This window comes from Miniopterus schreibersii (assembly GCF_964146895.1).
Source record: "Miniopterus schreibersii genome assembly, chromosome: 1".
Classification (NCBI taxonomy): Eukaryota; Metazoa; Chordata; class Mammalia; order Chiroptera; family Miniopteridae; genus Miniopterus; species Miniopterus schreibersii.
The window spans coordinates 136210389-136236035 of record NC_138101.1 but is presented as its reverse complement, the minus strand read 5'-3'; the positions used below and the strand labels follow the sequence as shown (position 1 = coordinate 136236035).

At 40.2% G+C, this 25647-nt stretch overlaps 1 protein-coding gene across 1 annotated transcript; it reads right to left on the bottom strand.

The window, feature by feature from the left end:
* Positions 1-8330: 8330 nt before the first annotated feature.
* On the bottom strand, positions 8331-24939 carry TTC5 (tetratricopeptide repeat domain 5; the record flags this gene model as incomplete). Its single annotated transcript, XM_081145800.1, has 10 exons — positions 8331-8932; positions 11798-11942; positions 13069-13283; positions 13464-13610; positions 14161-14217; positions 15798-15889; positions 17108-17258; positions 17659-17870; positions 21593-21725; positions 24835-24939. 10 exons carry the CDS (start codon positions 24937-24939, stop codon positions 8813-8815), a joined length of 1377 nt encoding a protein of 458 aa, XP_081001926.1. The 3' UTR covers positions 8331-8812.
* Positions 24940-25647: the final 708 nt, after the last annotated feature.

The following is a 25647-nucleotide window of genomic DNA, read 5'->3' as shown; positions in this document are numbered from 1 at the left end:
TATTATTTCCATCTAGGATTTTAAATAAGTAAATGCTGAAGTTCAAGAGATTTGCCTAACATCACACAGGCAGTATTATTTGTATATTTTTAAGTGATATGCCACTATGCTTATATATGCACAGAATATCTCTGGAAGAAAAGAAAAAATGGAGTGGACACTAACTATAAGGGAACTAGGGGTCAGGAGTAGAAATGAAGCTTTCTTTTCACTGTTACTTTTTTTTGTAACTTTTTGATTTTATACTATTGTATATACAACTTCGTGAAATTAAATAAAAAAGGAAGTTACACTTAGGGAACAGAAAACCACAGTCCAATTCTCCTTCCCACTGTATAGTGTTGACTCCTGTGTGGGTAAGAGGCCAGAGCAGTTTTCTTTCTCCTGTATCTGCCCACATGGTCCCCATTCCATCATCTCCATCCACATATGCACATGTTCTATGAGAACTTTCCCATGATTTCCTGCTCTATGCAAATCTGCCAGGAGCTGAGTGTGCTTGAAAACCAATCGATAGAGAAATTGAAAATATGATTCTGATTTATATGTATTCTGATTTCAATTTATTCATCTTAATAAATTTCATTGGGGAAAAAACAGCATTTTTGTTCAAATATTTTAAGAGAATAGAAAAATAAGCTAACACTACAGCATCAAGGATCAAGATTAGAAAGAAAAGGCCACAGAACCTGCCAGTACCAGGGACTGTGGTTTCCCAATACTCAACAGGATGGCAAGTCACTAACAAAAGGAACAAAACTTCTTTTCCTGGATATCAAGGGAGATTTCAGAGAGCCTGATACAGAGAGACAGGCTCCCACAAGAAGAAAGGTGAGAGGATCAATGACACAATGGGAAATGCAGCTGACACATCTAGAGATAAAATACATAAAATTAAACTGATAGAATATTGAAAGAAATTGCCTCTCAGGTCACTTTCAACACTGATACTCTATGTCTCTACAAATCATAGATGTAGGTAATCAGTAAATAGAGGAAATGCTAACAGAACGCTGACACCAAGGGACAGCCATTACCGTGGACTAAAATAGGAGACTACCATGGGAACAGCATGAATATTCCTTTAAAGTTCATTCATTAATTCCATGTAAATTTACCATGCAAGTGTGTCAGGCACAAAGCTAGATCTAAAACAGCAAAGATGAGTACCTTCAGTAATCTCATAGCTTAAGGAAACTGGCAAATATAGAAAAGACAATGTCATAGATACTCTCAGACACAGACACACACACACACACACACACACACAGCATCAAAGTCTACCGCAAGTATGCACAGGAATGTCTTACAAAAGAGGTAACGTTTGAGCTGAATCTCAAAGGACAATTAGGAGCTCTGCAGGAGTAAGGACAACACATTTCAAGCAGAAGGAATCTCATATGCAAAAGTACTGATATATGAAAGAGCATGGAACTTTCCAGATATTAAAAATGTGTTGAGGTCACCATGCATTAGGATTACAAGGAGAAGAGGGCAGAAATGAGGTAATACAGCCAAACAGACGAACACATGAAGGCCACGGCCCGTGTGAAGGAGTGTCTTACTGGAATTATAGAATCGCTAAGTGTTTTTAAACACGGAAACAGTATGATCAGATTTGTGTTTGGGAAAGGTGAAAATGTTGCCAGCATTTCCCACTTCTGAAACAGCAGAAGAAAACATCAACATAATGGATAAGAGTACAGGCTCTAAAGTTAAATTGACTGGGTTCAAATTCTGGCTGTAATAATTCCAGCATAATTGAATGTTGACCTGCTTGTTCTATACCACATGTAGGATATATGTGGTTAGTTCACTTACTCATCACAACAATCTTACAAAGTAAGTAGCAATATTAACTCCATTTTACAGATGGGGACACAGAATCTTAGACGTAAGGCACTTGCCCAGAGCCTTTGAATCAGAGTAACAGTTGAGATTTCAAATCCTGGCTCTGCTAATTACTAGCTTGTAAACTTGGACAATACTAATATTATGATCATTATTACTAAAAAGTGAAAAAAAATGGAGAAAAGAAGATTACAGCGATAGAAAAAATAAAAAGAATAACATTGTCACAGCCAGGCAAGAAATGCTAAACTACTGAACTAAGACGATATGAATGGAAAGAAAATGAATGAAGAGGTATTTAGGAGATATGATCAACATATCCAATGACAGACTGGATACTGAAAATGAAGAATTGTCAGAGGTGACTTCCAACTGAATACATGTTGATGTCAGCTGCTAATATGGAGATGACAGAGGTGATTGCTAATGAGTTCTTTCTTAGACATGCTGGATTTAAATAGTCTAATGTACATACAGCCTAGTAAGCTGGTATAAATTTAGCACTGGTGCTAAGGAAAAAGATCTGGAACTACAGATTTAGGAAATTGGTACTTAGCTTGGTTATTGAACACAGGCTATGAATGAAATGGTCCAAGGAAAATATTTAGAGAAAGAAAAGCAGTGGACCATGAGTAGAACTCCTAAGGCCACCATTATTTAAAGATGGAAAGAAGAAGTGTCCATATGGGAAGTGGGACTCCAGATTCTGACGGCTTCACTAGGACTATGATCACCATATCCACAGGTCAGAAACAGTTTATGCTTTGGCACTGACCTGTGTTCACCATGCTCATGGTTACCCTCTCAGATTCAACACCCTGGCTTTCCTCCCTTCAGTTCTTCCCCTAGTCACTAGAATCGGGCCTCTATTTGCCCAATTCTAGAACCTAGAACCTAGGTTATAACCCTCAACCTCTCTCTACTCTTGGAGAATTCTAGAACTTCTGTGTTGGGTTTTTACTGTGTCAACCTGCTAAGCTGGAACTGCATTTCCAAGAAGCCTCGTCCCTGTACAGTCTAGTTGAGTTGGCGAGAAAGGAATTTCCACAAGACCTAGAAGGTGGAAATGAATCAGTAGCCATGAATCTGAAGGTCACTGTGGTGAGAGGTGGTGACAGACAGATGTGCAGAGAAGGTCCAGCTTGCCCTCTCTCTCCTCCACTCTGTCCTGCTGACCTGGCCGGCCAACGGTGGTTGCAGGCCCACTACAGACACTTTACAGACGCACAGAGGCTGTGTGTACAGAGGCATAGCCTCCCACCGCCTTCCCTACAAGCTTTCCCTCTGCAGTCCCATTCTTGGCTTCTCAGATTAACTGGCTCCTGACTCCTTTCTCCTGGACCCTCACTCCTTCAGCTCCTCTGACAATTGCATAAGGTCTAATTTGTATAATAAATCTCTTATCCCGTAACTCATTGAGATTCTGCTCCCCTGACTGAACCATGACTGATATATTCCATCCAGCCTCCTGATTCTTACCTCCACCCCTCATATTCTGATAAATAGCACAATTTCCAATGTTTTTCTGAGAGGCTAGAGACCACGCTGACCTTAAGAGGGACAACTACCAGAGCAGGAGCCCTGTTATATAGGCTCTTCAAGTCCCTAGGATAGTTTCAAAATCATAATTCTGCATACAAGGTGTCAACACCCTGTATAGTAGACTAGTATATTCTATTTTCTTAACCCACCATCTATCAAGCCAGTTAGGCATTTGTTAGTGCATCAGGTGATGTCTAGCACAGATGTACATGATAACATCTAGAACTCAAAGATGAGTATAAATTAGTATCTGTCCCTAATGAGTTCAAACCATACAATAAAGTAATTAGAATATAGTAGAAAATGTGCATAATATAGAATGTATGGAGGGCTGTATCATGTCCTAAACGTGTCTCCCTAAATTTGTTTCCTTAATAAGGTTTTCTCAGTTTTAGATGCCCTCTTTTACATTTCACATCAAATTCATAAGTAGCTAACAAGTATTTTTTTTTTTAAATGTTCAACATCACAAACAAAGGAGTGCTAACTTAAAACAAGGAAGTGTCACCGGGCTGGCGTGGCTCAGCAGTTGAGCATCGACCTGCGATCCAGGAGACGGCGGCTCGATTCCCGGTCGGGCCACATGCCCGGGTGGCGGGCTCGGTCCCCAATGGGGCGGGGCCATGCAGGAGGTGGCGATCAATGACTCTCATCATTGATGTTTCTCTCTCTCCCTCACCCTCCCTCTCTCTGAAATCAATAAAAATATATTTAAAAAAACAATGAAGTGTCAAGTTGTCTATCAGATATAAAAATGATATCCCAGCTCATGACTAGGTGGTCCTTGTAACAGTTGGGAAGGAGGAAAAAAAGGTATTTTGAAGATAAAAATAAAAACTAATGAAATGGGGGGGGAAAGTACAAAAGATAAGGGTCAGACAAAGGAAGCAAGTTCTTTTAAGACTTTATAAGAAACAAGCTGATGAAAAGAAAAGAGATAAGGTACAAATAAACTATTATCAGTAGAGAAAAGGGGAACCAAATGACTGCTGCCACAGAGAATAAAATTATACAGAACATATATTACAAGCAATTTAGGAGAGGAAATTTGAAAACATAAATGAAATGAATAAATTACTAAAAAAATACAAACTATCAAAACTGCATCAAAACTTGCATAATTCAATCCAATAAACATTAAATAATTTAAATCTGTAGTTAAGCTTTCCAGAAAGAAAATGCCAGGTGCTGGTGACTTTATAGGCAAGTTCTACCAAGAAAAAGATAAACCAATTTTATATAAACTTTTCAAATAAACACATAAAAGAAATACTCTGCTTACTGTATGAGGGTATCATAACTTCAACACCAAAACCAGACTAGAATAGATTAAAAAATAAAAAGCATAGACTCATAAACTAATATCACTTGTGACCCAGATACAAAATCCTAATTAATATACAAGTGAATCCTGCAGTACATAAAAATATATATATCCTGACCAAGTAAGGTTTGCACCAACAACGCAAGGTTTTTTTAATTGAAGGTTGAGTACTCTAATTCACCACATTATCAAATTAAAATCATTTGCCATCTCAATTAATGCAGAAGTAGGATTAGATAAAATTTAATACCTTTTCATGATAAAAACTCAAAACAGGGTTGGAATGTAAGAGCACAAGTATGTAAAAACCATACAATAATCTTATTTAATATCGAAATATTGAAAATATTTCCATTAAGTACAGGAACAAGACGAGAATATTTGCTATCATCATTTGTATTCAGGACAGCAGAAGTCCTAACTAGTACAGAAAACAAAATAAAATATAAAAGGATTGAAAAGACAAAAAAATAGTCATTTTGTACACAAAAAAAACAAAGAAAACAACAAATCATTAGAATGAGAAAGTTCTAAAAATGTCACAGATACAAAAAAATATATAAAATAGTCAATTGTACTTATATTCCCAAGCACAGTTATCAAATGTAATTTTTTAAATTATACTATTTACAATAGCATCAAACACTATAAAGTATCTGGGAATATAATAAAAGATATAAAAGATTTTTGGGGAAAAGTATGTAATTGAATTAAAATGCACTGTAAAAAACCTCAGTAAATGAAAAGAAACATGGGTAAGAAGATTCAAAATTATAAAGGTGTCTCCTCTTCCTAAATTGATCTATAAATTGAATGTAATCCCAATAAAAATCCCAGAGATTTTCCATGAAAATTTGCAAGCTATTTCTAAAATGTAAATGGGCCACTTGTTAGGAATGACATGAAAGAACCTGTCTGATCAGATACTAACTTTTTATAAAACTAAAAGATAATGTAGTACTGGCATAGAAATAAACAGACCAGAATGTATGGGGATAGAGAACTCAGACACAGCCCTACATATATATGGAAAGTTGGTTTAAGACACATTGGGCTTTAAAGACCAGTGGTTAAAAAAAGGATTCTTTGCCTGACCAGCTGTAGCTCAGCAGCTGAGCATCGACCTATGATCCAGGAGTTCATGGTGTGATTCCCGGTCAGGGTACATGCCCGGGTTGCCACTCAATCCCCAGTGGGGTGTGTGCAAGAGATCAATGATGACTCTCTCATCATTGTTTTTCTTTCTCTCTCTCTCCCTCGCCCTTCCTCTCTCTGAAATCAATAAAGACATATTTAAAAAAAAAAAAAAGAAAAAAAAAATGGATTCTTTAATAAAAGGTACTGGGTCAATTAATTATTCATTAAGAAAAAAATCATATACCTATACCACAATATAGAGTCATAATGAAAGAAAAGGGCAAAATGATAAAAATTCATAAAACAAGAGGAGAAATATCTTTATAATTTCAGGATAGGGGACTTCTTAAAACATAAACAGCACTAACCATAAAAGAAAAGATTGCAAATTCAGTAACATTGAAATTAAGAACTCTGTTCAACAAAAGACCCAAATCGGAGAGTAATAAGACAAGCTAAAAACTGTAAGATGTTTGCAACACATAAAATGACAAGAGTAGTGCAGGGGATAAATAAGTCCTACAAATCAGTCTGAATTCCAATATAGAGTAGGCAAGACACAAAGAGTCATTTTTACCATGAGAAAGTATTAGTGGCTTGTAAATATATGAAAAGATGCTCAAGCCCATAATAGTGAGAAATGCAAATTAAGGTCACAGGAGGTTTCATTCTAACCTCCTATATTTGCAAACCCTTAAAGACAATACCAAAATTTAGAAGAGGGTGAGGAGCATTGGGAAGATTTATCCACCGATGACACATAAATTGGTACAGCCACTTTGGAAATGTTTGGTATTTCTCAAAAAGTTGAACATGTGTATACTCTAGTACCCCGCAATTCCATAATTGTGCCAATATTCTTAAAACAGCGGTTCTCACTTACATATTAGTGTGCATCAGAATCGCCGGGAGGGTTTGTTAAACACAGATTGCTGGACTCTTCCTTAGAGAGTTTCTAATTCAAGGATTGGGGCCTACAGATTTGCATTTCTAAGAAAGTCCAGGTAGCACTGATGCTCTGAGAACCACTGCTACAAAACAAGCTCTAGTACTTATACATCAGGACATGTATAGAATATTGACAGTGTATTGTGTTGATAGAAAATATATATATATCCTTTAACAGTAGGATGCATACACTGGCAGAGTCATACAATGAGATATTATACAGCTATGAAAACAAATGAGGTCATAAAGAGGCACATGGGGCTTCTAAGACACTAGTGATGTTCTAGTTTTTAAGCCAGGTGGACATTTTCACATGTATTCTAACTGCTGTTTAAACTGTACATACATATTTTGTATACTCATTTGTTCATATATTTCATCACAAAATCTTTTAAATTGTGCTTTTACCACCTACTGACCATTTTTCTATTCTCTGGCCCAACACAGACTATGTCGAATCATCTCAGGACTTGAGTAAAAGGGGAATAGTTACTGGATCTCATCTCTCTACTGACTAACAGCATACATCACCCCCCACCACCAGTTGCTTTCAACAGCTTCTCAAGATATTTTACAGCCCCTCGAGATACTCATCACCCTTCGTGACTGCAGTCCTCAAAATCAACCACCAGAACTGAGTACAAGGCTCCAATTGTGGTCTGACAGTTTACTAAAAACTCTTTCTGGCTACCAGATTCATAGTGTAGTCTAAAAGTGTTTTTTCAACGATAGTGCACTGGTTATTCATACCGACTTTATCTTATCTACTAAAACTCCTAGCACTTTTTCATCATGACGTTAAGGATATACCTCATAAAGTTGGCCTTCTGGACCAAAAGAATGGACTTCGAATTTTTATCCTAGATTCAGCCCTTACACCTTCTTCAGACAGCGAGGTGCATATTCTCTCATCCATTACGAGGAATCCTTTGCATTTTACATTCTTTATAAATCCATTGAGTCATCAACAATATCCAAGTCACTTATCAAGAGTTGTACAGGAATAAAATAAAACTTTTATTTTAAAAAAAGAGTTCAACGGGACTGGGCCAAGGACAAAGACCTGAGCCATATCACTAGAAGTCTTTCTTCCAAGTTAGTCTGTATCCAATACTGCAGCATTCAGCTGGCTATTAATCCTCCCTCACATTTCCCACAAAGATATTAAGAGAAACTATTATAAAACGTATCACTAGCATCTAAAAAAACTGAATACCTAGCTCTCTCGGGTCTTTCAGTCTAGTTTCACTATTAGAAGAGTGTCATCTTGGACCGTGACAATGACCACCCCTAGGGATGACAGAACGAGGGAAACGGAAAGAAGCTAGCTCCCAGTGACTTTGTGGAGCTGCCACTCCTGCCCTGGGCTGCTTACTGCTGGAACCCTTTTAACTAGAAGAGAAATAAATGATTTTGTATAAAGGGGAAAAGCGGTGGAGTATTACTCTAATGGACTGAAGGGATTCTAAACGCCAGGAATCCAAGCCTGGAGAGAATGAAGCAGGCCAAACAACACAGTATTTTTTTTCCAAACAAGTTTAATTCTGTTCCAGCCCCAAAGAGGGGAATAAACCTAAATTTTAAAAATAAAAATAAAATAAAAATTGCTCAAAAACCAAGCCATTATAAATTTAAGCCCCCTCCCTTAGCAATAAATACTGAAATCATATGTACATGAGGCTCAGGAAGGAGGCAAGAACAGGAACCTTGGGGACTCTGTCCCATCGCAAGATCCCAACACTTCTACCAACTCCATGCTCTTTGCGTAAAACATAAAAGAGCAATGAAAGAGGCAGGAGAGATACACCCGGGGAGTGTGGCCCCGGAGAGAGCTAGAACATGATAACAGGAGAGAAAGAAAAGACACACAGCGTCTTACAGGACAGAGGAAGGAAAGTCATCTAAAACATCTCCCCATTGCAGCTGAGTCACTGGATGTGGCTGGTCCAGCTGCCGCGCCCTTGAGCTTATCTCGGCGCCTCCACTCCCTCTTTAGCGAGCAGGGTAAGGTCACTCACACTGTGGCCGAGATGCCACTGTAGCAGCAGCCTGGCTGCTGGAGCCCTGCGGCTTCCCATTCACCACTAGCAGGAGGGGTGTTTCCACACGAACACTGGAAAAGGAATAGTCCTAGAAAAGACAAACAGAGGTTCATTACAGATCCTAAGATGGAACCAAACCCAGCACCGGGGTACACGGCCTGTGACTTTCCCTTCCTCTCTCCCCCCTCACTATGTATACCCTTTACCTCCATCTCACATTCAAAAGAGCTGAGCTAACAAAGGGGATGTAATTTTCCCAAAGTTTTCAATCTTTAGAAGGAAAATCTGGGGCAGGGAGGGCGCCAGTATTGTCACTGCAAGTATGAGACAATTCTCTGACTCAAAAAAGACAGGTTCCTGGCGCTGCCTAACAAAAGCTCTCACAGAATCTGCCCTCCCTACAGTGTTTGTTGACAGTTATAACTAGATACAAATAGCAGCCAGCCAGGTGGAAATTCTGTGAAACTCTTAGTCCAAGTATTTGTAAGGCCCTAAGTTAACCTGCCAGATATAAATTAAAGTTACCTCTCCCTTTATATCAGGAGGAAGAAACAGAATGTGTGACATTCTCTTAATAACAAGAAAGATATCAGCTCACTTCATCAGTTCAAATGTACTTTAAGTTGTAAAACATGTTTTTAAAAGATCTTCATCCAAAAAATATCCCACTGGGAGTGTAAAGGAGGCTCTTTTAAGTTCTCACAAATCAATTTTTTTTTTATTGATTTCAGAAAGAGGAAGGGAAAGGGAGAGAGAGAAACATCAATGATGAGAGTCATTGATCAGCTGCCTCCTGCACGCCCCCTGCTGGGGATGGAGCCCGCAACCCGGGCATGTGCCCTGACTGGGAATCGAACCACGATCTTCTGGATCATAGGTCGCTGCTCAACCACTGAGCCAAGCTGGCTGGGTACAAATCAACATTTTAAATATCCTAACAGTAATATGGGCAAGTGACCAAAAAATGGCAATTTATAAAAGAAATATAAATAAGATAGCTCAGTTAGAGCATTGTCCCGATACGCCAAGGTTGTAGGTTCAATTCCCGGTCAGGGCACGTACAAGAATCAACCAATGAATGCATAAATAAATGGAACAATAAATCAGTGTTCCTCCCCCCCATCAATAAATAAAAATTTTTTAAAATAAAAAGAAACAGTTAATAAACATATGATAAAATGTTCGACCTCACCAATAATAAAGAAACCAAAGCCAAACAATAGTGATGCTATATTTTTCATGTAGCAAATAATTTTTCAAAAGTTTTTACACTGAGTTGAGAAGAAAAATAAAGGAAAATAATTACTCACATCTAACTTTGGTAATAACTGGTACAACCTTCCACAAAATCCTACATACTCTTTAGGGCAAGGTTTCTACCTTAGAAACTCATTTAAGGAAACAATCATGGATATGGGCAGATATAAAAATATTTACTACAGTGCTTTTATAACAGTAAAAAAGTTGAAAATAATCTAGATCTGGGGTCAGCAAATGTTTTCTGTGAAGGGCCAAATAATATCTTAGGTTTTGCGTGTCATATGGTCTCTGTCACAGGACTATCCAACTCTGACACTAGTGCAAAAGCAGCCACAGACAACAGTAAACAAATGAGTGTGGCCATGTTTCAAAAAAAATTTACTTATGAACACTGACATTTGAATTTCCTGTAAATTTCATGTATCACAAATTCTTCTTCTTTTGATTTAAAAATATAGAAGCTATTCTTAACTTACAGGCCATACAAAAACAGGCAGTGAGCCAGTTATGGTCAATGGACTATAGTTTGCCCACCCCTGGGCTAAATGGTAAAAAAGTGGTTAAATACCTACTCTCAAGAGAGTTTTTATGAGGATTAAATGAGCCAGTGCAGGAAGTAAAACTCAGTAGTGTCTAGCAGTCAATTAAGTGTTCAGTAAATTTTAACTATCATCATCATCTTCATCACCACCTCTACGTATCAATCCAGACCAATGTTGTAGAAAATTTAAAAACACAGGAAATGTTCACAAACATTTGCATATAATATTATATTCATGAGTAAAGTGATACATATAAACATGTGTATATATATTTAGCAAAGGAAAAAGACTGGAGGTATACATATCAAGCTATTAACAGTAATAACATCTCAGGGACAATATTTCAGTCTATTTTTTAAATTTTATTTTTATTGCCCGGCCGGGCGTGGCTCAGTGGTTGAGCGTCAACTGAGGATCCAGGAGATCAGGGTTTGATTCCCGGTCAGAGCACATGCCCAGGTTGCGGGCTCCATCCCCAGTTGGGGGGTGCAGGAGGCAGCCGATCAATGACTCTTTCATCACTGATGTTTCTCTCTCTCTCCCTCTCCTTTCCTCTCTCTGAAATCAATAAAGATATTTTTGAGATAAATGACTTATAATATTGTGTAAGTTTAATGTGCACATCAGGTTGATTTGACAATTCATTTATTATAATATGATTACCACCCTGGGGTTAGCTAATACCTCTATCACATCACATAATTATCATTTCTATTTTGTGGTAGGAACAATTAAGATCCAGTCTCTTAGCAAATTTGAGGTTTATAATGCCATTATTGTCTATTATCATTGTGCTATGCATTGGATCTCCAGGACTCATTTATCTACTAGTTGCAAGTTTGTACCCTTAAAATTTCCCCAATTCCCTCAGCCCACAGTAACCACCATTCTATTCTCTGTTTTCTACAAGTTCGGCTTTTTGAGATTCCACATATAAGTAATATACAGTATTTCTTTGTCTGTTCGTTTTTTTCATTCTTTCTGTTTACCAGTAGTTCCCATTTTCAGTAAAAATTACATATAAATGAATATGTGTTTACATATGTCATACTCACACACATAAACGCAGTCTTTTACATATTTTTTAAAAGATATAAACTTGTCCCCACTTTCAGAACCTATTTCTTGAGAAAGAATCCTGGCCATCTCACCTTTCCCTTGTGCTGAATTCGGTGAAGCCGAAGGCTGGGCTCAGGGATGGCTACAGAGTCCCCAATGAGCACTCCCCAGCTCTGCACCATGTTATACACCATCACTGCACAGCAAGGGCCATCTGAATCTACCAAGCCAAACGTACTGCCAGGTTCAAATGCATTAAGAGAGGAGGGAAGAAAAAAAAAGAAAAATGGGCAAGAAAGAACAGAAACAGGTTTTAAAATACCAATAAAATAAACAAGTGCTTTCTTAGTAACATATCTAGAAAACCTATGACATCTACTACAGATATCTGAGTTCTCATTTGTCTTAGATATATAATAACCTTTAGACACCATGCACATGGCTCATCGATCTGTCACTTTGCCAAGAATTAGGACACATGAACACTGAGGCTATTCAACAACTATTAATAATGAACAGCTGAAAACGTTTCAGCTGATACATTATTGCTGGTCTATCAATTTAACTATCACAACCTTCATCAAATTCTCTAACCATAACTGTTGATTTAGTTTAACTCCACAAACTTTTACTGAATATTATATGTCAAGCAATGTGCTTAGCAGTAGCACACCAATCCAGCCATGAATGAGCTAATGGTCTAGCAGGAATCAGAGTTAAACCACCACTTACAGTACAACTGTGATAGGTACTAGAACAACCTTTTCCTTCTGCTGAATTCAGTAAAGCCAAAGGCTGGGCATGGGGACCCAGAGGAGAAATGTCTAAATCAGAAAGCAGGAAGAGTTTCCTTGAAGAGACTGAGTCTTAAGAGAATGAAAAACAGCTGGGTCAAAACAGGAAAACTGATCCTCAATGGTGGGGACAAGAACAGGGACTGACTGGGAAGAAACACAAGAGAACTTCCTGGAAGCCAGTGAAGGACCAAGGAGCGATGGCAATAATAAAACAGTAATTTTTCAAGAGTTAAAAATTTTCTAAACAAATATTCTTAACTCATTTCCTCTGCTAGACCACAAGCACCCCTCACTTGAGTCCTTTACATTTCTCTCTCTCCTTTTTAAATTCCCTACAACACATAGCAGATGTTTAATAAATAGTTGCTAAAACAGGAAAAAATGGATGGTACAGAATCTACAGATTGTTAGACATCACCTAGACAATGCCTGCTCATGGGACAGTCACAGAGGGAAGCAGAGCTCACTAAACTGTGACCACTAATTGTCCTCAACTGTCAGAGAAAGGCCAGGAAGTGAGAGCACTAGTTCAAAAGGATAAAAGAGGAAAGGCAAGAGAAACTCACAAAGGGACTTTCTCCTCTGTGGTGAGGCTGAACACCACCTTCCCCAGGACCACAGCACCACTGTTCACACCAGGCTGCAGTGCGCTCAGTGGCTTGAGCTCCAGGGTCACCTTCTGCCCAGAGGCTGACTGATAGCGCCCATCACCACAGGGGCCTAGATGGGCGGGACGCAAGCTTCCCAGCATGCTCTGCAACTTTTTGGTCTTCACCTTTCCCTGCAAAGGAAGGGGAAATAGGTAAGAAGCTAGGAACTAGTCACTCTCCTTGAGAATCCAGTCCTTCTCTCCCACCCACCACTTTCACAGGGTCACTACTACCAAATAAGACTATCTAGTCTTATTTTTCTGATGTACAACAGAATAAAAAAGTAGGAGTCAGCCTTTAGACACCTTTACCTTGCTCTCAAGGAGGCTGGTTAATCTGTTCAGGAATTCCAGGAGTTGTTGCTCTCGTTGTCGGGGCTCTGGCCAGGCAGGGTCCAGGGCTGCAGCCCGAGAGAAGCCCTCCAGGGCATCCCCATAATTCTCTTCATATTTATGTAACTGCACAAGAAGTAACCAAAAACCTCCCATTATAAGTATACTTAACACAAACTATGCTGGTGAGAAGTAATGGCACAATGGATTAGAAATTTAGAGAAATAATAAACTGTTTTCCTACCCGGTTGTCTTTCTGTCCTACAAAGAGCATCCTGAAGAAGATGCTAACACCTTAACATCCTTTATCCTGACCACAGTGATCACAACCCCAAAGATGGAGTCACTTCAAAAACCTAACTTCCAAACTCTAAAATAGTTAAGTTGCATATATTGGGTGATTCTATTTTTATATTTATAATGAGTATTTCAGAAGAGTTTTCTAAACTGTCCCCCCATCCTCTACGTACCATCCCACACCCTCAACCCTTTCTCCTTTCCCTTCAGTGACTCTACCAGCTACTGAAGTTAAACTGAGCTAGTTCTTCCTAGAAATAATTTTACTTTTCTCTTGCAGTCTGTACCCAACCTTGTCCCTATGAATACTCAGTTATCCTCAAAGGCTAAGACCTAAATTTATTTGACTTTCAAATGACCACCACCCCACAGGTCTTACCGTTGCCCTGTTCAGATGGAGATCAGGATTGCTGGAGGCTGTCCTGTCAACCTTCTCCTACAGTGGGATAAAAAGATCATCAGTAGATCCTGTCTCAGTCTTAAGGATAGCCATGCCCAACATGTCCTAAACCTCTCCTCCCTGAAAAAAATTCAAGTTTCTTCCTTCTCAAAAAGTTACCTACACCCACACTGATATAGTCATTGGTTGTGTGGTACATTACACAGTCCCCCAAACCTCAAGGATGCTAAGGGTTTTGTGTGTGCATGAAACCTTAAAATATGGTTATAATTTATCTATGTAATACTATAAAGAGAGAAGAAATATGTGAAAGCATTGTGATAAAAAACAAAAAAATTCAACAGTGAGATGATGATATAAATGAGGAAAGCCTAGGAAATAAATGATGTCAATTTAATGCTTTTCCTCTGCCCATGAGCCCAGCTCCAGACACAGGCAGAATCATGTTGTATATCCAAACCTGCTTAAAACACACATTCAAAGTCAAATTTTGATTTTCGAATTTAAATAGATGGACAGCCTGGCTGTCATGGCTCAGTGGTTGAGCACTGACAAATGAACAAGGCAATCACAGCTCGATTCCCAGTCAGGGCACATGCCCAGGTTGTGGGCTAGATCCCTAGTAAGGGGCATGCAGGAGGCAGCCGATCAATGACTCTCTTCATTGATGTTTCTCTCTCCTCCTCTCCCTTCCTCTCTCTGAAACCAATGTAAAAAAAAAAAAGCAACTATTTAGCAGAAGCCAAATATAAAATTTTAAAGGAAGTACATACACCATATTATTCTTTAAAATATAAACATTAACCAAATTAAGAAATTAGAGTAAAATATAATTCCTCTGCCTAAAAGTTCCCTGATTAAAAAAAGGACAGTCCCTAACCTGCAAATATGAATATAAGGTAGCAGACAAAATAAGTAATGGTAAGTCAAAGAACAATTGCGCGTCAAGAGAAGCGAGAAAGCAAACGAAGGTGACCATAAGGCCTAAATAAAAAGTGCTCAAAAGGCCAATGTGAGGCTCTCCATGAGTAACCAGGCACTCAAGGCCTGAAGGAGCCCCATGCAAGTGGTTATTGATATAAAAATGGCCCGAAGGCCTAAGCAAAGCATGAACTCCAGTGAAATAATTCCTAGGAAGTGATGCCAAATGGGTTACATGCTGTTTTCTATTTTAGCCTGCGGGAAATACAGAGCCATAATATGTAATGGTCAATCTCAGGATAGCACTTAACTGATACCTAAGTATTAGTTTCCATTTTTCTTAAAATACGCACACAAAAATTAAGAAGCATTATTTTAATATAGACTTTTTTCCCATTTAAAAAGATGAACATGTTGGCATGGGCTCTGTGATTTGGATACATGCCTATAAAAAAATCTAGACAGCTCATGAAGGTATCTAGCAGTGAGGCACCACACAGCAAGTAGTTGCTAATACTCAAGTGATACGAGGAAGTAAGTTACCTCTGTAGGCATAGCTTTGCAAAACCACACACAGTGGATGCCCACAAACACTGCCCCTCCTGCTTGCAAAAGGGCCACAAGGAAGACTGAACGACACTCTTGCTTCTATTGCTGCCTCTACTCACCTGACCAGAGCGACCATAAATACTTACTGCTTGGGCATAGGCACTGAGGGCTTGCTGGGAGATCTTAGGGTTCTGCCCAGTATTGAAGTAAAGAGAAAGGTATGCATTCCCCAGAATATCTGGAAAAGAAAAAACACAGGGTTTACATATGGATGTAAAGAACTTGGAAGTCACCACTCCATCCTAACATGGAAAAAGCTGAAGAAACTGGTAAAAAACCACAACTCTTCTTGGAGCCATTACAGAAGGCACAACACTGGGCAAACCACGGCCTTCCAAATTGGAGAGAAAGACAGGTGAATACAGGGAGTTATGGCTTATCAGAACAGAAACTCACAGGCTGCCACAGGAAACGGTGCTGGGGTATGCAAACCTGAACTGTAATTGATGACTTACTGGAGGCTCAGCATGCACAAGTCTGGGAGTTAATAAGGGGACCCCCTCAATATGTGAGATCCACCTCCAGGAGCTCAACCAGATGCCCACAGCAAATATCAGAGAAAAAAATCCCCTCGTGCTTCCAGCAGAGGGACTGAAAAAAGGAACATTCTGAAATATGCTAGAGCACTCTGTTCTTAACGAAAGTGAACAAGGCCTGCCATCAGGAGAAACTAGTTACCCAAAACCTAACCGACCTGAAGAAAGGAAATACCCAGCTCCACCCCACACTAGCCATCCTGTCCCACCTAACAGAGGTGGAAAAACTGAAGCAGTGGTGGAGCATCTCAGAGCCCGAGTTCAAGATACAATCTGAAACGTCTATTAGAAGGCCTGACAGGCCGGCCAGAGTGGCTCAGTTGGTTGAGCATCTTCCTGGTTGTGCACTGAATGGTTGCCAGTTCGATTCCCCAACAGGCACATACCTGGGGTGTGGGTTTGATCCCCAGTCAGGAAGCATATTAAAGGCAACCGATCGATGTTTCTCTCTCACATCAGTCTTTCTCTCTCTCCCTCTCTCTCTCCTTCCCACTCTCTAAACATGTCCTCAGGTGAGAATTTAAAAAAAAAAAGGTCTGACACAAACTAGTGATGACACTGTATTTAGTATACCCCACATTTCACTGGGATAAAGAGGCAAACATGGACCTGAAGGAGAAAACTGAACAGACTACACAAAAACCTTGCCTTGCTTATGTGGAAACATAAGCCTCCTCTCTTGAATGGAAAGATCCAAGAGTTCCTAGAATAGTGGTTCAACAAAATACCTTTCGGACTTGATGCCCTGGCTTCACAATTAGAGGCAGACTCCCTAGGTGGGCTCCAGATGACTCTGGTGTGTAGCCATGGTTGAGAACCACTGCTCTAGAAACTGGTTGGAGGTATCTGGGAGCACTCACACCAGGAGCGGCCATCGTGGATATCCATCTGCACAGCCAATTTTGCCTGCCGGACACTGTCCATGACATGGCGAGAATGCTCATCTCCAGAGTCAGTCCGCAGCTGGCGAAGCACCATTGACAGGTTCTGAAGGGAGACTTTGTTCTTGCACTGCAAATGGAGAAGACACTTACTCAAGCTTCCTGACTCTAGTTCCCCCTTCCAGATCTATTCTATCCCTTTCTGCTAAATCTGATTTATCTTAATTCTTGATGTCATGTGCATCTTAGACCCACATCTACAAGGCTCAACTCTCCTTCATTGTGGCTGCTAACTCTCCTTCATTCTTCACTCCCCCATGCACCTGATCCCACCATCTTCTTCCTTTTTCAGTCCCCTATCCCGGTTTTCCTCACCCAGGTCTGTTCCCCCACCCTTCCTCCCTTCTGATTCTTTTCTCCTAGTTCCAGTACAGTCCTACTCTCCTATTCATATCCCAGGGAAATTCATAGAACCAAAGAAATTCCATCCTTCCTATCTGAGTTTTCTGCGGGGACAGTGATCAGCTCACATGGGTGAGGGCTCCTGAGAAGCAGGTGTGGGCAGCTGCAACGTCCCCTTTCTTCCAGTACACCTCCCCCAGCTGGTTCCAGGCTTCCACCAGCTTGGGCTCCAGCTTCACAGCCTTTGACAACAGCTCCTCAGCCTTAGGGCTATAGTCGGGAGTCACATTCAGTGCCTTCCCGGTTAGCATCAGAACCTGTGCCTTGCCCTGGACAGAGCCTAGGAGAAAGGGGGAAAGATACAGGAAAGTGGGAAAACCCATGCAGTCTTACAGATAAGGCCGGGACAGTTTCGCTCAAAGAATAACCCCACATCAGCTCTAGAAATAAAATATTTGAGGAAAATCTTTACAAACAAGCCACTTGTTGAAAGCGTAAAATAGGCAGAGAACTATGTTACATAATGGGACAACAAAGAAAGCACTGTCCCTACCTTTGAGGGGTTTATTATCTAGCAGAGACGACAAAGCATGTGCGTGGAAAATTAAAACACTGAAAAGGAGCATGTGCATACAGCGAATGAATGGGTTTTAAAAAGTGAAAAGGAAAAAAGACCCTCTGGGTAGGAAAATGATGGGGGGGAAAACAGAGGAAGAAAACATGTGGCACATTCCTGGGATAATGCATAGTCCAATCTGAATGAAACAAAAAGTTCCTCTGTAAGTGTAGTCAGAGATAAGGGTAGAAAAAAAGAGAATGAATATTGAGACTTAAACATCAAGTTAAGGGGTTTAGACTTCAACCACTCAACAGTAGCCATCTTTGAAGACACGAGCAAAAAGTCAGAAAAAGGATAAGATTAAATGCTTGAAGTAATGATTTAGAAAGATAATGGCCACAGTCATTAAATAAGTTGATTTGGAAGTAAAGGAAATTAGAGGCAGAAAGGTCAGTTAAGAGAATCACTGTAGGATCCAATATGGCAGTGGATTGAGTGGAGGCTACACTGACACTCTCCCAGGACCAAACTGGAATTACAACGAAAACACAGAAAGACCGTCCTGAATAATCAACTGCAGCTGAAGACCAGCTGGAGAGCACCCTCATAACCAAGGGTGAAAAGCAGAGGCTGCATAGAGACTGGTAGGAAGTGAGGACGCATGAGAGGGCTGGCCGGGTTCCCACAGGCAGCTGCTGAAGGTCCGAAGGGATATCTCAGCTGTTGGGGGTCCCCACTGAGAACTCTGGGGTCTAAACCCCAAGCTGAGTTCCCCAGTCCAAAGCACCAGAACTGAGAAAGGTACCCACATAACACCTGGTTGTGAAAAGCAGCAGGTTTTCTGTCTGCCACGTAGACATGGCTGGAAATGCAGGCACCCTCTTAAAGGGTCATGGCACAAAGTTTCATGAGCAGCCCCTTACCTTGGACTCCAGGAGAGGGAAAGCAGAGTGGATTAGAGCAGTGTGAGGAGAATCCAGTGGGGCTGGCTGGGGGAATAGATCTCAGAGGGTTCCTATCTGGACCATGGTGCTGAGTCATTCTCCCACACTGCAGAGGACATCTTTCTCAGGCAGGCATTTACCTTCCAAACAGCTTCTGCCCGGGGGGAGAAGCAATTGCCGCCCCCTGCTGGAAAACCTCTAGCCCCACCCCATGGAGTTTCTACAGCCTGAGGCTCCTTAAGAGACTGAATACCAGCCTCTGGGTGCTTTGAGTCTTTGCTTGATTTGCTTCTGGACCCAGGGCTTGGAAAAGCAGACCTTGATGCACATCTTGGTCCTATCCAAACAAACCCAGCCCCAGCAGAGGAAACCAGAAGCTGTGGAGTGAGGAAAACTTCAAACAGGGTACTCAAGACCAGTCACAAACACCATCTAACATTGACCTGAACCAGAGGCCATCCAAAAGACTGGGAATCCTAGCAGATCTACCTAATAATACATAGAAACAAATTCAAACAGGCAGCCAAAATGGGGAGAGAAAAAAACAAGCTCCCAGTGAAAGAACAAAAGAATTCTCCCGAAGAAGAGCTAAATGAAATGGAGATAAGCAATCTATCGGATATAGAGTTCAGAATAATGATTATAAAGATGCTCAATAGCATGGAAAAATATATAGAAACTATGAAGAAAATTAAGAATGACATAGTAACTAAACAAAACACTGGAAGGAATGAACCACAGATTAAGGGAAGCTGAGGATCGGATCAGTGAATTAGAAGGCAGGGTAGAAAAAATCACTCAATCAGAGATCCAAAAAGAAAAAATAATTAAAAAACAGGACAGTTTAAGGGAGCTGTGGGACAACATAAAATGTAATAATATTCCCATCATAGGAGTGCTAGAAGAGGTAGAAAGTAAACAAGGGTTAGAGAACCTATTTGAAGACATAATGGCAGAAAACTTCCCTAACCTGGTGAAGGAGAAAGTCACACAAGTTCAGGAGGCACAGAGAGTCCTAAGCAAGAAGAACCCAAAGAGGCCCACGCCCAGACACATCATAATTAAAATGCCAAAAATTCAAGATGAGCAAAGAATCTTAAAGGCAGCCAGAGAAAAGCATACTGTTACTTACAAAGGAGCTCCCATTAGGCTGTCAGATAATTTCTCATTAGAAACTCTACAGGCCAGAAGGGAATGGCATGAAGTATTCAAGGTAATGCAAAACATGAATCTGAAACCAAGACTATTCTATCCAGAAAGGCTATCATTCAAAATAGATGGTGAAATAAAGAGCTTAAAGAGCTTTCCAGACAAAGAAAGGCTAAAGGAATTTATCACCACCAAACCAGCATTGCAAGAAATGTTAAAGGGACTGCTATAATAAGAAGTTGAAATAGAGAGAATGAGAAACATAGGCATGAAGAAATAAAATGGCAATAGATAAGTACCTATCAATAATAACCTTAAATATAAATGGATTAAATGTACCAAGCAAAAAACATAGGGTAGCTGACTGGATAAGAAAACAAGACCCAAATATATGTTGTCTATAAGAGACCCACCTGAGAACCAAAGACTCACACGGGCTGGGGGGAAAAAACTTCTGGAGGACTTTAAAGGAGAGATCAACAGCAATACAATCATTAGTAGGGGACTTTAACATCCCACTGACTTTACTGGATAGATCTTCCAGACAAAAAATCAACAAGGAAACAGTGACTCTAAATAACACCCTAGATCAAATGGATTTAATTGACATTTACAGAACATTCCACTTCAAAGCTGCAGAATAGGCATTCTCCTCAAGTGCACATGAGATATTCTCAAAGGCAGACCACATGTTAGGACACAAAACAAGTCTCTACAAGTTCAAGAAGACTGAAATCATATCAAGCATCTTCTCAGACATTTACACCTTCAAATACTATGCAGTTAAAAAACGAAGGATCCCTAACCCTTGAGACAGCATGGTGGGACCTGGAGAGTATTATGCTAAGCGAAATAAGCCAGTAAGAGAAAGGCAAGTATCACATGATCTTACTCATATGTGGAATCTAATGAACAAAATAAACCGATGAACAAAATAGATCCAGAGACATGGAACATAGAACAGAGTGACGAATCTCAGAGGGAAGATGAGGGTCAGTGGGTGGGTGGGAGATTAACATAAGAATTTATATGCATATATGCATAACCAATGGATACAGACAATAGTGGGGTGAAGGCCTGGGGGAGAGGTAAAGGATGGAGGGGATCAATGGGGGGAAAAAGGGGGACATTTGTAATTCTTTCAACAATAAAGATAAATTTTTAAAAAAAGAGAATCACTGTAATAGTTCAAGCAACAAATATCTTTTATTTCATGGCATTTGCTATACTCAAACTTTAGGAAAATTAGTTTAGAGGACTGAAAGGCTGCCATCCTGCAAAGGAGCCCTTAGAAGAAATATTCTGTTGTGCCATACTGTGCAGCAGCCACACACAGGACACCAACAAGTATACAGACAGCGAAAAACTCTATCACATTTCAGTGACGGGGCGGGGGCTGCATGCTCATACCCACTACTTCCTTCATCTGCTGCAGGGTCTTCTCCATCTCCTCCCGCACATCCTGCTGCTTCCTGCCAGCATCCTCAACACTATGTGTCTCGAAATAGCACTCTCGAAATGAATACAGTTGATCCACCAGTTCCTAGGAAGCACAAGGATGGTACCATTAAGTGGAGAGAACACCAAACAAAAAATTTGAGACTGGCTGGTCATACCAGCTCTTGGCCTAGAAATATTGATTCTCTACCTCACCGAGGACTAACACAGAGGCAGACACACAGGCCTTTCAAAATGCCACAGATCGTAAGGGAAAACAGCCAGTGTCCCAGGCCCACTCTCATGTTGTCCCATGCCAGTCTCTGTACCATGATGATAGGTCTCTCAGGGCTTCCAATATGACTAAGCACTTCACATACCACAGTCAAAAGGGGGGAAACACTTTGCAACTTGAGATAAAACAAAAGTTAAGAAGATAATCCTATCTGGTACTGGTTCCCAAAGTATAAAACTTCAAAATTTACCCTTAACACTGGACTTCTAACAAAAACATTCTTATCCCTGATATTTCCTAGGCTGGTATCTGAAAATACATGACCTCTGTTTACTTGATCAACATGTGAAAGTGGCTGTTTTCCAATGACAAACAGACCAATTTAAGCTTAACAACCTTGGGATTTTTGCAGAATTTTGTTAAATATTTATTTTCATTGTTTTGTTTTGTCAAGTCACCTTCTGGCTCTCTTGCATTGTTTCCAAGTAAATGTTCTCTCTTAAATACTTCTATCTCTGAGTCTTCCTGTGACATCAGTCAAAGGTTTTCCATTATTTATTCTTTCTTGAAACTGAATAGCAGCAGAAAAAAATAATACTATTCCATCAAGTCTTAACTACTTCCACAGCACATCCTAAATCCATCTTCCTGTTTCCATACTAGACTAAATCAGCATCATTACTTTCCTGGACTATTGCAATAACTTCTTACCTGGTCATTTGCTTCTCCTCTCTCCCATTCTCCTCACTTACAAAAATGTGCATCATATCACAAACCTTCAGATAGCTTCCCACTGTAGATAGAATACAATCTAACTCCCTGACATTGCCTTGAAGATTGTATGACCTGACCTCCCACCACTCACCCTGCCACAGAATTCACTTCTTACCACTCCCCCTCCTACAAAATTCAAGCCACATCGGCTTTCACTCAGTTCCTCAAGTCTACCAAGCTCAATCTCACTTTGAGGTCTTCACACATGCTGTTCTCTCTGCCTAGACACTCTTTCCCCAGGTCTTTACAGGCTCATCTGTCATCATCATTTGGGTCTCAGTTCATATATCAACTGCTCAGAGAGGCTTTCCCTGACTACCCAAACCAAATGACCGCTTCCTCCTCTGTCCACTGTTAAATCATGCTCTTATTTTTCTTCATGGTACTTATTTGAAATTATGTGGCCTATTCATTAACTGTCTATTACCTGTTACCACCACTGGAATGTAAACTCCATGATGGGAGGGACTTAATCTGTTTAATTTAGAGCTATACCTGAGGACTACAACTAAGCTTAGGGCGTGACTGGCTTTCATTAAATATGTTGATTGAATGAATGAATAAATCATCCCTGTCTCTAATAAATACTTATGTCCTATAGTTAATTTAAAATCCTATCCAGAATAAAGAGAATGGACCAGCACCCTCTGCAGCAGTGCTTTTCATATTTTACTGTACATACTATTTCCAGGACCCGGCCCGCAGAGATTCTGATTTTAGCAATTTTAGCAAAACTCAAAATTCCGCATTTTAGCAAGCACTCTAGATGACTGTAATAAAAATGGTCTGCAAAACACACTTTGAGGAAAATACTTTTATATGTTCCTTGTACCCTAAGATGTCTATAAAAATGAAATCAAAGCTTGCACCATTCCCACAGATAGCGACATCACTATCCTTTTCCTCTCCTCTCCTCCATTCCCCCATGCCATTTCTGCACCTTCCCCACTCACTCCACCATACTCCAAGCACCTCTACCTAAAAGCTTTGTGCTTCTACCACTAGTGAGTCCAGGAAAATACTGTTCTCAGCAAAAATTACAACCCATTTCCTTTTTCCTACAATCAGCATGGCTGCAAATTAGAAGTTTTATTGAGGATTTTATTGTTTGGTTGTTTTTAGTTGTTAAACATGCAAGACATTGCTCGGTTTTGTTGTTCTGTTGGCGTGAACATTTTTAATAACTTTTTTCTCATGGCAAATACGTGTGTGTGTGTGTGTGTGTGTGTGTGTGTGTTGTTAAATTGAAATGGGTACATGTAAAACATACAAAGTAAAAAATCCCTCATCACCCCCAACAACCTCAGGGATAACCACTATTTAATACACATTTTCATATACACACACACACATATAGGGTGTCCCCAAAAACTGTATACACACACTTGGAATAATTATAAAGGCAGTGTTTATTGAAATGCATTTCACTTTCAAAACTGAGCTATCAGCTGTTAAAGTGTGTATACATTTTGGGGGGACCCCCTGTATATATATAGACATACACACTAACAATATTTCTGTACCTCAAAACCGAGTTTCTGATATTTAAGAAAAAAAATCTAGGGTCATTAAAAGAAACATAAAGAGCCAAGGCAAGGCGTTAGCTCCTATCTACAGAGTACAAAAGACTAGTCCTAGTCAAAACTGCAGTCAGCTGGGGACTGGGTGGAGTATGGGCCACCTGCATCAGATCCCAAGCTGGGATTGTGCGGTGTGCAAAAAATGACAAAACTGTTAAGTGCTAAAGGCAGCAACGGGATACAAACGGTGCAAGCCATTACTGGGATTATTGCCAATTTCAAAGCCGAGAAGTGCGAAAGAAACACGGCCTTTGTGGGGATCAAAACAGCATGTAGTAACAGCTCCTGGAGATCTGCCATAAACATGTGTATCCTGTTTGTTATGGGTGAATCGAGCGTAAAAAATTTCATAAGAATGGGCAGGAATAAAATTAGAAGCAACAAATCCTCCTCCAGACAGAACTGAAATTAAGGCAGGTCAGCAGCAGGTCCCACACGAGGGCTGCGCGGGTCCCGGCCCCGGGCTCCCGGCGGCGGCGGCTGCACCGTCGGAAGTTGTTATAGTAACCGCCCCGCCGCAGGCAGCGTCCCGCAGGTGCCCAGAAATTCCCAGGTACTGTATCAGCTGTGCTCCCTGCTTCTTCCCGATAACAAAAGCACACACAGGTTTTAACCTACGGCCCCACCTGCAATTTCTGCAAGATCTCTTTGCTTTCTTCCTCTTCATCAGCCATCATTTCCCGGCCACTCTCGGCTACTCCGCCTCCAACTTTATCACCAGAGAGACGCATACCTACCCTCACCGTGGAGCCACAGCGACATCTAGGGCGCTGGAGGCTTACCTGCACCTAAGCAGAGGAGCTGGTTTTCAAGGGTGTAGCTCCAAACCAGTGCCTAAAGATCAAAGGGGATGCTCTATAATCATTTTTCAGTCCACAAAATTCTTTATTTCCCAAATCCTAGAAACAAAGTGTTCTCAGCTTAACTGCATGTATATTTTTGTCTCATATTTTCCTATTTATTTATACCAAGATTATAATACCCAAATTAATACAGTTATAATACACAAAAAGAAAGGTTAAGAGAGTGGATGTGTGTGTTACAAGTTTAAAATTTGAAGGAAATGTAGTACAATGGTAGGGGAACTTGTTTGAGTATTTTCCAAACTTTACAGTGATTCGCAGCTGGACCTTGCTGGGCAGGGCCTCTGCCCAGGCTCCCATCAGGCCAAAAAGAAAAAGAAAAACAAACAAACAAAAAACCTTACAGTGATTTTCTATGTATGAGGGACTTTATCATTTTGAACACACTATCCTAATAAACCTACTACATTTGGGATGGTATTTTGAAAGCCATCATTAATACACTAATAGTATATTAGTACACTAATAATGCTTTTTTATTTTAATCCTCACCCGAGGATATTTTTCCATTTTTTTTTTTCCTTTATCTTTATTGTTGAGACCATTACAGATGTCCCCCTTTTCCATTGATTTTTT